At 46.7% G+C, this 13682-nt stretch overlaps 1 protein-coding gene across 5 annotated transcripts in view; it reads right to left on the bottom strand.

Annotated features, from left to right (window-relative positions):
- Positions 1 to 261: 261 nt before the first annotated feature.
- The window catches only part of ASCC2 (activating signal cointegrator 1 complex subunit 2), a 25849-nt gene continuing 12428 nt past the window's right edge, over positions 262 to 13682 (bottom strand). For 4 of the 5 annotated variants that reach the window (XM_010165793.1, XM_029084446.1, XM_029084447.1 and 1 more), the window contains 10 exons: positions 12218 to 12286; positions 11417 to 11491; positions 10974 to 11160; positions 10190 to 10404; positions 7966 to 8085; positions 3890 to 4114; positions 2069 to 2177; positions 1276 to 1278; positions 897 to 973; positions 262 to 430 (listed from right to left, as the gene is read on the bottom strand). In XM_010165793.1, coding sequence (XP_010164095.1) covers positions 262 to 430; positions 897 to 973; positions 1276 to 1278; positions 2069 to 2177; positions 3890 to 4114; positions 7966 to 8085; positions 10190 to 10404; positions 10974 to 11160; positions 11417 to 11491; positions 12218 to 12286 — 1249 coding nt within the window. The remainder of the gene's footprint in view (positions 431 to 896; positions 974 to 1275; positions 1279 to 2068; positions 2178 to 3889; positions 4115 to 7965; positions 8086 to 10189; positions 10405 to 10973; positions 11161 to 11416; positions 11492 to 12217; positions 12287 to 13682) is intronic. The other variant, XM_029084445.1, reaches the window with a different exon arrangement.

Here is a 13682-nt window from a genome sequence, read left to right as displayed (position 1 = left end):
ATGCGTCAGGGCGCAGCTCACCGCCACGCACACCGTGTCTGTACAAACTGAAGAGCACTCAGGGTCTGTCTGCAGGGCAGTTCCCTCCCGTGAACAGGGCAGCCCTCCCCCAGGGTGGGCAATTCCACGTGAGCCGAAGTGCCAGGTATTGAACCACAACATCCAGCCCCCGGAGCGAGGGGAGCGCTGAGGGAACAGAGCACAACTGCTTCCTCCTGAGCAGGGGACTGGGGAGGCTGCAGCACCTGCAGGGAGAGGCTCTCAGGAGGGAATCATGCTTTTGTTCCGCTTCCTGTCAGCCATCACTCGGCGGTTGTGGTTGGCTCTTGTGCTTTTATTTGCTTCCTTCTTCCTCCGTTCCTGCACCGTTTCCCGGTTCTGCCCATGGCCCTTTGCGTTCCCCACGACAGCGGAGCCGTCGTGCTTGTGCCTGGAGCACACAGAACAACAACATCACAACCAGCACTCGGGGTGTGAGGAGCTGAGCCATCAGCCTCGAGCCTCAGCTCAGCCCAGCTCTGCAGGGGCTTCTGCAGCAGCTGAGCACCAGCATCACTCACCCAGTGACTGCCTCCTTCTACACATTGAGTCTGTCAGCTGTTAAACCATCCCCAACCCCCCTGGGAGCTGTTCAGGCCCTGAGAAGCCGTGCTCTCCAAGATCCTACTTCACACAGGGTTCTGCTGCTTGATACAGGGACAAGCCTACGTGTTGGATGGGGCAGAACAACCAGCAGTGAAGTAAGAGTTGGGTGAAGAAGTTCACACCACTGTGATGGTGACCCTGACCTACAGGAATGTTCAGGAACAGTAACACCCTCAACAATTCCAGTCAGCAGCAAAACACCTGCTAACTGCAGTCACATTTCCTCTGTGCAGAGGGAGATGATTACTCACCCCTTCCTCGCAAGGTAAGCCAGCCGCCTGGCTTCAGCTCTCTCCCGCAGTACAGCTGGGTCCTGCACAAAATGGTCCTACCCCGGGAAGAAGGGAGAGAGGTCAGTAAATCCAGCAGCAGCACGCAAAAGGCTGGAGCAGGAGATGATTCTGTTGGACCATGGAACAGAGTCAACTCATTGCTCTTTATCTGGTTTAGTGTGGCCAGCAGGTCGAGGGAGGGGATTCTGCCCCTCTGCTCCCCTCTCCTGACACCCCACCTGCAGTGCTGCCTCCAGTGCTGGGGCCACCAACAGCACAAGGACATGGACCTACTGGAGCCAGTGCAGAGGAGGCCACCAGGATGATGCGAGGGCTGGAGCAGCTCTGCTGTGAGGACAGGCTGAGAGAGTTGGGGCTGTTCAGCCTGGAGAAGAGAAGGCTCCAGGGAGACCTTCTAGTGGCCTCCCAGTACCTGAAGGGGCTCCAGGAAGGCTGGGGAGGGACTTTGGCCAAGGGCAGGGAGTGACAGAACAAGGGGTGATGGCTTGAAAGTGGCAGAGGGGAGATGGAGCTGAGATGTGAGGAAGAAATTGTTTGGTGTGAGGGTGATGAGACAGTGTCCCAGGTTGCCCAGAGAAGCTGTGGCTGCTCCTCCCTGGAAGTGTTCTCGGCCAGGTTGGATGAGGCTTTGAGCAACCTGGTCTAGTGGAAGGTGTCCCTGCTGCTGGCAGGGGGGTTGGGACTGGATGAGCTTTAAGGTCCCTCCCAACCCAAACCAGTCTGGGATTCTATGATCTCTTCTGGTTGAGCCAGCAAGATTGGTGCCAGTGACCCTAAACATGAAACCTGGCAGCAACACCATCGATGTCACTATTTCCAGTATATCCATGATAACAGCACTAGTGACCCTCAAAGTGTTCTGCTGGCATCATCTGTCTATGGAATAAAGGAGATGAAACCTCTGCACAGAGTAGGAGTCATTGCTCCAGTCACTGCTGAGGGAAGCAGCGGAGAGCTCAGGGGACATTTCACTGTCCAGCAAAGCACAGAAGTTGTCTCTTTGAAAAGCAGCTCAGTCTCTGCTACTGCTAAAAGATTCACCCTCTGAAAGAAGAAATCTGCTCCACACCACTCTGCAGGTGAAGCAGGTCAGACACATGGTAAAACTCCAACCACAAACTAAATGTCACCTTTGTTCTTTCCTTTTCAGCTTCCTCCTCCTCCTCTTCATCTTCTTCCTCTTCCTCCTGTGCTTCCTCCTGTCCTTTAGGTCTCAAGACCTGAGGAATTGTGAACGGCCTGAGAATTAAGACAGAAACAGTCAGTCAGCAATGAAGAGCCACAAATGTCTCACTGAACAGCATATCCTTTTTTTTGTTTGCATCTTATGTCTTAAAAAGAAGAATCTACAAATTTCATGGACTTGCTGCTTTTCCTGAAGAGAAAATAAAATAAAAAAAGAGGCCCAGTAACTAATGACGCATTTACTACAGGCAATTACCAAACACATGTTCCTCACTGGGGAATGCTCACTATGAACACTATGTTACTGAAAATAATCATAGTTTAAAAAAAGGAGCAGGTCAGGAAAAACCTGAAACCTCAACAAGGAATTTCTCCAAGGAACCAACTGCTTCCTCTGGAAGAAGGGGATCCAGGCACAGCCACTCGGCATCAGGTAGGAGTGTACAAAGAAAAACTCTCAAACTCAGAATAGGAACATTAATGCTCAGAGAGTGCTGTGCTCCAGAACCTCTGTGCCTTGGCACTGCTTATCCATGGAGCCCCAATTTCATCGCTGTGCCCCAGTTTCATACTGGGGGAAATACTTGGAGAAATCCATCAGGCTTTATGAATCACCCTGAACACACAGAGCAGGAAAGGGCCTGGGGGGGGGTGGAGGCAGAATTTACCACATGCCTACGGCTCTTCTTTGTATATAAATGTGTGTGTGTGTGTGCGCTTAACTCTGTTGGAATTCAGATCGAGAAAGATCAAAGAAATAAATGTAAAACCAGAAAAGCCTTTGTTACTTCAAACCCATAGATCTGGTTTTCATTGGTAACATCCACTAATGGTGCCTGCTGCCTCTCTAGGAGCAGTGAGCGCTGAGCACCTGAAATAGGGGAGAAGACCTGAGTGCCACACTGTTAACAGGCAAACCACAAAAAGGATTTAAATTGAAGCCTCACTGTGCTTTAGGAATGGAGAGGAAAAAAAAAAAAGGCAAAAGGTACAAAGGAACCCCAAAGATGCACTTTGGTTTGAGGGTGGAAATGGTGACATCTTCATAACACACCAGAATTTAAAAGGCCACTTTCAGAAATGTTAAACTAGCTTTTAACATGTGTGTTTTCTATCTCTAGCTCGTATTCCTAAAATAAATATTCTACAACCCTCATTCCCAACTAACCCTTTGCTTCCTAAAAACTAATTGCCTCCAGCTGTCAGTTGTTGTGGAGAGAGCTGTGCAGTCCATCAAGGACTGAACTCCAGGTGTCAGCACTCCCAGATGTCAGAGGGGATTGGCAAGGAGAAGTCCAGTTGTATAGTTCCCCAAATTTTGAAGTCTTCCTTTGCTAACCAGCCATTTTACATTGCCCAGCTACACTCAATCCTGATTATTCAGGATAGCTCATTTTTCCCTCACTGCAGGATAGTTTTCTACAAGCAGAAGCACTGCTGAGTGTAGGTTTCAACACAATGGCAAATTCCCCTCTTGGGTTTGTTGATTAGTTGAGGCAAGTCCTGCAGACACAGAAAGTGGAAGGCTGAGAACATCCTGGGTGCATGTCACGTCAACGCTCCCTACCTGCAGGAAGAGAGAGACCCAAATCTCCCTCCTGGCATGTTACAGAGAACAGCAGCAGCAGGAAAAGGGGTGGTTTGAAGCAGGCACGTCCTCATTGAGAAACGAAGCCAAAAGCCAGCGTTGAAAGGTCTGTGTGAGCCAGACAGCTCCAGGCAGCAACTCCCACCGACCTGCCATTCGCTGAAGCCACAGCACCTACCTCCTACTGATCAGCTCATCATCCGAGTCAGCATCGTTTGCGCCCACTTGGTTTCCATCGTAAGTGTCATCATACTCGTCCTCATAGTCCTCCTTGTAGAGCTGACCTTCTCCTTGCTGCACAGGGATCTCCTCCACAACCACGCTGTACTGGCTGTAGCGTTCCTTCTGCTCAGCAACCAGACGTTTGTCATTCAGCAAACTCCTGGTCGTGTCCTTCTCCCTCCTGCACTCCACAGCATGGAAACAGAGAGGCAGACACAGAAAGGCAGTGTCAAGATCTTCTCTAGAAGTTACTTTTTTTTTTTTCCTGTTAGTAAGTGGAAGCTGAAGCAACCAAAGTCTCATCTCAAGCTCCACAAGCTCTACTTAAGCCTACCTATTTCCCCTCTGATTTATAACAGGGCTGTTTGGCTACTAAAAACAGCCACTCCTGGCTTGGAACAAAGTCATTTTTAAACAGAAGCTCAGCAAGATCACACTGCAGACAAGAACAGGAATTGGAGCCTGCCACTGTCATTTGAGACAGAAAGGAAGCTCTTACAGGAGGCCAAATGCAATTATACTCAAGCTGAAATTCAGCCAAGATCCAAATAAGACAAGAAGTCCTGTGAATCTTGAGTGGTGAAGCTAAGACTCCAGTCTACGAGACGCTCTGGGAGGCCCGGAGTGCCCTCTAACACCCTGCTGCAGTATCGGCTCACTGCGGTAGCACGCACAGCTGCAAATCATGGACCAGGGCTGCAGTAGAGTAACTGCTGCATGGACACGTGTGTTCCCATAGTCCAGAACCTCAGCTGATAAATGTGAGATACAAAATATGAATGTAGATGGGGAGAGCAAAAAAATAAATTATCAGTGCAGCAAGTAAGGATTAGAATAAGCACAACTAAAAATGAAAAGAACAAACCAGAGCAGACTAGTGATTCTGATCCAACCTCTCAAAGCACTGCATGTAGAATTCAAGAAAAAAATTTAGGAGGCAAGTAAATCACAGTCATTTTAAAGAAGGGAAGACCAAGAAGTAGGATTTTGATGGAGGTATTAAAAAGCAGCTGCTGAGATGCTGTGTCTCAAGTTGCACAAGCATCAACTCTTTGAAGTCCCATTATTCAGACCAGTCAATTATATGCTTACAGCAAAGCAGCGAGGGATTCCACTGCCAGGTATTCACAGGACAACCTGCAGCCCTCACAGTCGAGGAGGCACATGCATCAGTGATCTACTTGGAATTGGGATATTCTCAGAGAAAGATCCCATCCAAGGCAGCCTGTCAGTGACTCGAGAGACTCGTGTGACACGTTAGCCAGCACTGGGGGAGTGATGGAAGCAGCCTGATTTTCATTAAGAATCTCAAACCAAAGGAACATGCCAGATGGATGTGGTGCCCCTCTCCAACGTGACTCACTCTGTTCCATGGCTGCACATAGCTGCAAAATGCCCTACAGAGCCTGTGGTCAGTTCACACATACCTAGGCTGGGATCACATCTCCTGTTGGTATTCAGCATGAGACTGAACTAAGTATTGGATAATTGTTTCCTGTTGAGCTGGTCTGATGACTGCAGAAGAGCTGCAATAAAATGTTTCAGGCACCAATTCCAGGAAAAACAGTGGGATAACTCCTCTAGTCCCATGGAATTCAGGACATGCTCTGACTTCAGGAGTCAGATTCAGCTAGTAATTATGGCTGGACAGGCAGAGGCAGGTGAGATCACTTTTCAGGATCAGCAAAGAATCATGTATATGCTCATATGTCTATTTCCTCGTGCTTGTTCCTCTCCTGGTGTGGCTTTCTCCTTCACATTAACAGTCCCTGCCCCAAAGTGCTTACACTTACCCACAGAGCAGCTAGCACAATGGGACCCAACCTGATTTGGCTCTCAAAGCACTATTGCAACATCATGCCCAGGCAGGAACACCACTCTAAACACAAGAATTTGCTGAGTAAAAGATTTTAAGAAGGAGGGGGGGGGGATAAAAAAGATATATTGATACAATTCAAATCCAAAGCAGATCTCAAACTAAGGTAGGAAAACCCTGTTACCCAGATGTTTGGGTGAAGCATCAGGTTTCTTGCTTGTGGAACAAGGACTACTGAGGAAGTTGCACTTTTAGTGCTGAAAAGACACACTCTTCATATTTATGGAGTTTTGAATGTTAAATCCTAGAGAACAAGGTACTTTGGTTTAGTTAGATATGGTCAACTCTGGGCATAGGGTGTACACTGCTGATCCCAGCTAGTTACCTCCAGGTTTTAAAAACCACTCAAAACATAAGGAACATGTCTGGAGTCCTGCAGAGAGAGTGTTCTCAGTGTAAGAACTGTTTCAAAATAAAGACGTAGCCTGAGGGAGGCCAAGAGACACCAGGAACAGCAGCAGTAAGAGGATAATCCCAAGAGGTCACCTAACAGGACAGCAGAAGAGATGACAGCTTTCTCAAGGAGCGATGTTCCCACTGGAGAGAAGACACAGGCTCCCCGGCAGCAGCAGGAGGACAGCGCCATGGGAGCAGGGCCTGCCAACCCAGCTCAGAGATGACTTACAACTTTCAAAGCTCTGTAAAGTGATCTGCAGAGGGAGCTCCCAGCAGGGTTATTCCATGTGCTGGGTGCCCTGTGCTGAACTCAGACAGTGCTCTCTGGCCTGGTCCAGCCGCTGCAGCAGCCACCCACACGCACAGAACTTTGGGGAGGTGGGAGAAGAGCAAGGGCGCATGTGCACAAGGCTCCTGCCGGCACTCTGAGCAAGGCAACATGATGAGGAGAAAGGAGAGAGGTTGTGCCTGTGATTGCTTAGCTGTGGACACTTCCAAAGTCATTGTCTTGGCCAGAAAGAAATTATTTTCTTGCCTGGCTGAGCCAATGTAAGCACAACAGCAGTGCTGCTGAAAAGTTGTTCAACTGGACTTTGGGTCACTGGAAAAAAGTGATTTTTTCCTGAAAGTTTGATGCGGCCTTGCAACCAAAACCTTAACTGGGAGCTCACAGGGTAATGTGGCTCAATCTCCAGTCAAACTTTTATTTATATTCTGGGTAAATACATAGAATCATAGAATGGTTTGGATTGGAAGGGACCTTAAAGCTCATCCAGTTCCAACCCCCCTGCCATCAGCAGGGACACCTTCCACTAGACCAGGTTGCTCAAAGCCTCATCCAACCTGGCCGAGAACACTTCCAGGGAGGGGGCAACCACAACTTCCTTGGGCAACCTGTTCCAGTGTCTGACCACCCTCACAGTGAAGAACTTCTTCCTAATATCTCATCTAAACCTCCCCTCTTTCAGCTTAAACCCATTTCCCCTTGTTCTGTCATTAACTGCCCTTATGAAAAGTCCCTCCCCAGCTTTCTTGTAGCCCCTTCAGGTATTGGAAGGCTGCTATAAGATCTCCCTGGAAAACATAAACATACCAACATAAAGATCAGACTGGGTTAGTTAGAGGAAGTGTATAAAAAGCATCTGAAATAAATCAACCGTATTAAAGAGACACAGTTGACTTCAACAGGAGCCAGCAGGGCAATGCCCTCACCTAAACTTGCATGGAGCCTGGCACAGCACAACACGCCCAACTGGGCATAAATCAAAGGAAATGCCCTTCTGCAGGAAGCTGACAGCAGCAGGAACAACAAAAGCAGTCTAAGCCACTGAGTGTTATCAGATTTTGAAGTAGATGGATATTGAAGCTTCACTTGGATCTAAACCAAATCATTATTTGTTCTCAGTTCTGACTCACAATCCCAGACTCATAGAGAAGGTTGCTTTTCAAAGTTTCTTGTTCAGTACAAGTTTCACATTAATACGAAGAAGCAAGAGCCCAACATTACAAACTGTCTTGGCAGAGCAAACTCTGGCAGCATACAGAAGAAAGCCAATTAGGAAAAACACTACCTGAAACTAACCCTCTAATAATAATTCATTTTACTTTCCCAGAGAAACAGAAGAAACACGTTGGAAACATTTCTGGTAAGCCTTACCCTCTGCCAGCAAATTCCTGCAGGAGGTTTGTAGGAGAAATAAATTTGCAGGTTCACAGGTATTTATTTATTCCTTCTGACAGACAAGGCACACAATACTCACCGCTTGCCTTTCTGTATCCGAGAAACATCCACTGAATCCCTACTGAAAACATCAAACTCATCGTTCTGGAAAACATTATAGCGAGAAGTGACCAGAGGAGTCGGGTCTGGCTTCAGCTGCCTGGGAAAAAAGAAAGAGACAGAGAGAATAAACACAGAATCACAGAGAATCCCAGAGTCACCTGGATTGGAAAAGCCCTTTAAGATCATGGAGTCCAACCATGAACCCAACACTGACCAGTCCCTGACTAACCCATGTCCCTCAGCACTGTGTCTACACGACTCTTCAATCCCTCCAGGGATGGGGACTCCACCACTGCCCTGGGCAACCCCTTCCAATGCCTCAGAACCCTTTCAGCAAAGAAATTCTTCATCACATCCAAAACTCTTCCTCACATCCCATCTCAACTGCCCTGGCCACAACTGGAGCCCATTTCCTCTTGTCCTGTCCCTTGGTCCTTGGTTGAACAGACCCACCCCCACCTCTCTCCACCCTCCTCCAAGGGACTTGCACAGAGCCACAAGGTCTCCCCTCAGCCTCCTTTTCTCCAGGCTCAACACCCCCAGTTCCCTCAGCCACAAGGGAACTCAGCACACTTGTGCTCCAGACCCTAAACAAAGGGTCTAGACAAAGGTAAACTGAGGAAGATCAAGTCCTCTCCTTCCTAAGACCTCGGTTTATTCTTTATCAGTCTCAAAGTCACCCACAGCATGCCAAGATCCTCTTTGTGGTGCTGGCTGACTGGGCCATGGATGGCTGTTCCTTCATTTCACAGCTGCACTATAGTACATGCACGACCACTACATGACGGTGGTCTAAGATAAGCTTCAGAGCCTGTGCCTTGTCTCTGTGGGGAAACCAAAGCAACTGACAGAAAGCAAAAAGAAAATTCTTCTGTTTGTTTAAGAATAAGTGAAACTGTCCAGGAGCATGGAGTATTCAGCAGACTGCCCTGTCTCACAACCATGACTCAGTAAAGCCAAGCACTAACTATGATGAATTACATGCTGGAAAAAATCCCAATAATTTGCTGCTGTTGATTTCAGGATATTTATCTCCCTATGGTTCCTTCTGAATTCTTTCTCAGGGTTCCAGGTTTACATTTGTTCAACTTGTAAGTCAAAAGACCGTTATTTTTACATTCATTTTGTTGGTGCTGTTAGCTCAGCTGGGCATCTGGAAATGATGTTGTGCTCCTTTCTAAAATCAGCAGCCATCAAAATTCTACCTTTGCTATTGAACTGGCAGTTTTGTTTCAAAATGCAAAAGACAGGAAAAAAAAAAACAAACCCATCCAACTCTATCTTCTGTAACTGCTGGCTTCACAGAAAAAATCCCCAACCTTCCCAAAAGGCCACCCTACATCATTTGTGCCAAAGTCAGCAGATCTGACTGTGAAAGAGTGAAGATTGTTGCAAAACTAAGATTTTTTTTTTAACATTATTTTTCTGATAAAGATGCTTTCCTTTTTTAATGCAACAATGAGACAGCCTGCCCGTTCCTCCATGAAATGTGAACAAACAGCACATTCACATCCCGACACTCAGTCAGAAACTGCTGTTGCAGCACAAACACACACGAGCAGCTCCAGACAAACTAAAACAACTCAATTCCACTGGCAGCTATAAACCCTACATCCCATGTACAACCCAGAGAAGAAAGCCAAAGCCTGGCACGTCTGTCATAGGGTAGAGAAAAATGAATCTAAATTACAATTTCCAATCTCTCTCTGGTTTACCTTCATTCACAAAACAGCAGCCTTTCAGATACTGCATTTGACCCTGTAGGTTTAATTTCAGCTGAATTAGTTCCTTTGAAAATGCCCTTCCCTGCAGGCCAGCTGGGATTTTAACACCTCTGACCCTGTCCTCTGCAGCAAAATAAACCTTTTGAAGGTAACACATTTCTATTGCCCAGCCCAGGCTTAGGCCATGTCCCCACAGTGGAATTTTAACAGTTCTAATTTGAGTGTTTAATGCACAAGTATTTTTGTCCTCCCATCACAAAACACAACCCAACCTCTGCTCAACTGAAACACTGAACAGTGAGTGTTGCAGTTCTCTGCAGGGACACTGTGAGGGGAAGTGGCAATGAGAAGCTCTCACTGCAGCTATCTACCCCAAGAAAATGCACATGCAACATCTTAGAGCTCTACAAGAGTCAAACCTTCAACAAACAGACAGGCAAACAAGGCATCAGAGCCATGCCAGAAGCTGTCCCACACCTTCGCATTGTCCGGTCCAGCTTATCCAAGTATGGCACCAATTTATCTTCTAGAATGTTGTTGATGACTTGTTCGGTGTTGTAACTGTACTCTTCCAGGCAGGCCAGGATGAAGCCCTCACCAAGGTCTGGCAGCAGGTCTTTCACTTGAGAGATGAGGGAGTCCAGCTCCACCCCTGACACCTTGGCAATGGGCGCAGCAGCTGCACCGGCACACTGCACATACCAAACAGAATTGGGGGCATTACTGGAGAGAGACAGCAGCTCGTGATGGCAGGTAGGCTCATTAAGAAGGGGAAAGGAACAGAATTCAAACACAAAGAAGTCAGAGACTGAAGACAAAAAAGAGAGGAATAAAGTAAGTTGTTTAAAGTACACAAGGTCTATGTCACAGACTTGGGCACACAACTACTTTTGTCAGTCCCGGAATCAGCAAGGATACTCTGGAGAATCCTTTCCTCAAATAACACATGAACTGTACATTAAAAAAATATGCAAATTAACTACAGTCATGAAGCACAATATTTAAATAGAAGAGGAATAAATTTAAATAGCAAGAGGAAACCCAAGCCAAGGCGAGTTAGAAGCAGTTTGCTCAAAGATAAAGCTGGGATTCAGGTGCAGCTTTGTGTCTCATTTCATAAGGCACATGGGGCTGCACTGAAATCTGGCAAAGGTCAGAAATGAGACTCTCACGTAATCCCCAAACCCAGGCAAACCAATCCTCTCTTCACAGATGAAGCAGAAAGAGCAGAACCCAGTCCTATCCACACAGCTCTATTCACCTCATCCTCTGACACATACGCAGCCCCGAGCTCTTCCATGTCCTCAGCAGTGCTCTGCACTACTGCTGATGCTCCGTTAGATGCTGCTGGTGGTGTTGGATCTTTAAGGACTTGTGGTTTTTTCCTGTCTACCCCTTCCCATGCACTTTCCACTGCTTGGAGGATATAGGCTGTCCTGGTCTCATCTCTGAGAGGACAGCATTAAGGACATTTCTAGATGCACATATTCAGACCTCACCTTGAAGGAACTATGCAATTTTCAGTGACTCCCAAGCCTGTGTCTACATTAACATTCCCCCTTTATTTTTTTACAAGAGAACTTTTCATCACTCACTGCCAGTCATGCAGCTGAACCAGAGGCAGCAACACTGGAAATGCCACTTGCGTGAAGGAATTTAAGAGCAGCCAGGTCTGCAAAACCCCAAGGCAACAGCAAAGGATACAGCGTGGAGGATGCTTGCTGAAGCAGACTGATATCATCCTCAACAGGAAACAGCTCATCATAGTCACGGAGAAACCTGAAAACGCAGAACCAAGTTTAATCAGTCAAACTCAAATTACCAGCAGACCTGTCACCCACTACCCTCCCTGCCATGCCACTTTGAGTTCCCCACTGCTCAGGTACAAATATGTGTGACTTCTCATCCAACACTGGATTCCAGCATGGATTGCCATGTCTGATTTACCCCCATTATACTGCAGCAATGCTTCCCCCCATGGCATCAGAGCCAGCTGTGACACGCCTCATGATGCTGAGACCTGTAACCCAGTGCTGGACTACAGAGAAAATATGGTTTATGACTTGAAGATGAGCAGAATGACAGCATCGTCTGGAGGACAAGATCAAATTCCCACTTATGCCACTTACTCACTTCCCACCTTCAGCATTAGCACTTAATATGTTTCTGGTTTGGTCACTCCAGTTGAAAAGCAGAGATTAGTAATAAGCCTAACTTGTCAGGGTAGCTCATGGCTAATGGCTATCGTCCACTTTGAAAGCCTGGATTAAAGAGAGCGAAGAATAACATTCTCCAGCACCATGCAACATCCTCCTCACCTTTACAATAAAGTCTGTACTGCAGTCTGAAATCCTCTCACAGCAGTTCTCCCAACTAGTTAGAACGATTTCTAACTCCCAAATGCATCATAATGCCTCGTAATAACGTCTCAGACAATTTTGTTGTAAAGCATAGAAGAGGAAGGCAAGCTGACCCGCCCCTTGGGCCTCTTTCAGGCAGACTCACCTCCGTTCCTGAAGCACCGAAGTGAAGATCTGTAGAAATTCCTCAATAAAAGGCTGAATGTTCTCACAGCTGCAGAAGACAATGGCATAACAGAGTGAAAAACTCGGTGGTAAGTCTGCCACACTGCACAATCTCCATGTTCTGCCTCACTAGCCAAACTAGCCACATTCATACATCGAGGGAAAGATCCCATTTGAAGATGGATTTCAGTCCACTTTTTGGCTTTCACAGGAGCAGAGTGTCAAAGAGAAACAAGTTTCTTTTATGGCTTCAGCAAACGTTTCAGTCAGCTGGATCTAAAGCTGTATCACAGTTAGAATTACAGGACTTCTGACAAACTTTACAAACCATAGTTTGATGCCTCAGACTCGCAATAAGCCGAGAAGGGTGTGCAGTGCTTTTGTAATTGCACTCTTATTATATGTCTTGGGATTATACCAGTGAACCTCCCAGAAAATATGTGCTCACCTATGTAAGAACACATGCCAACACATCCTCTTGCAACCTTTCTGTTATAATGCCTAAAGCTCCCATTGCTGCTGATGCATCAAGCCTCACAGCAAAGACAGAACGCTCTCTCCAGTAGATCGGTGTTAAGGAAAAGGTATTTCTCTAGAAGCTGGACACATCATTTTTACAGCAGCCTCAGTCAAACAGGCAGTGAGTTTCTGGAGCTGTCCTTTACTACTTCTGAAGTACATATAGTCCTGAATACTGTGGAATCTGAAAGCATTACACGCTTTGCTCCATTTATCCTTTCAATATTTCCGTGAGTACTGAAAGTTAATACTCAGGGAAGCAAGGGTAAGGCAAAGGCTACTATAGCTCCTTTAAGGATTGGACTGATAGCACAGACAAGATTGGGTGACTTAGTCCAGGTCACAGAAGAAGTCAAGGAAGCAAATCCAGGTCTCTCAAAGAATTCCACCAACAGACCCTCCTCATCTTCCTGGACAACTCTCCTGATATCAAACCAGGGAAAATATTCAAGCAGAACAGGAGCCACAGAGACCAGCAACCTACGAAAGCTGTAACGAGCACAGGCAAAGAGAGCAGCCCAAGACAGCACTGGCCTTCCAATCAAGATCCAGGTTCTTGGCTCTGTCCCAAATATGCAGCATGATTTTGGGTCAACTCATTTCTCTATTTTAAAACAAGGATACTTATACTTGCCTCCATTTTCCGATTACTCACAGAGCTATGGGTTAACAATTTCCACAACAGGAACAGGAGTAGAACTAGGTAAAGGCATCAGTATCTAGATTTAAAGCAACTGTTTTCAGTGATCTATAACACTGCACTGCTTTGACAGTGGTGTCTCAGTCAAGGTGCCTACACACAGCATTACAATTTGCAACTCAGCCATAAACTGAGGTTAGAAAGCTTGTTGGACCACAGCCTCATCCCATTTAGTGGGGTCAACACACAGCTCACCACACCAATTCTGGATGATATAGCTTCAGCT

The sequence above is a fragment of the Antrostomus carolinensis genome, unplaced genomic scaffold (assembly GCF_000700745.2).
Source record: "Antrostomus carolinensis isolate BGI_N321 unplaced genomic scaffold, ASM70074v2 scaffold4864, whole genome shotgun sequence".
Classification (NCBI taxonomy): Eukaryota; Metazoa; Chordata; class Aves; order Caprimulgiformes; family Caprimulgidae; genus Antrostomus; species Antrostomus carolinensis.
The sequence above is the reverse complement of the archived record's forward strand: the minus strand, read 5'-3'. Positions and strand labels throughout refer to the sequence as shown.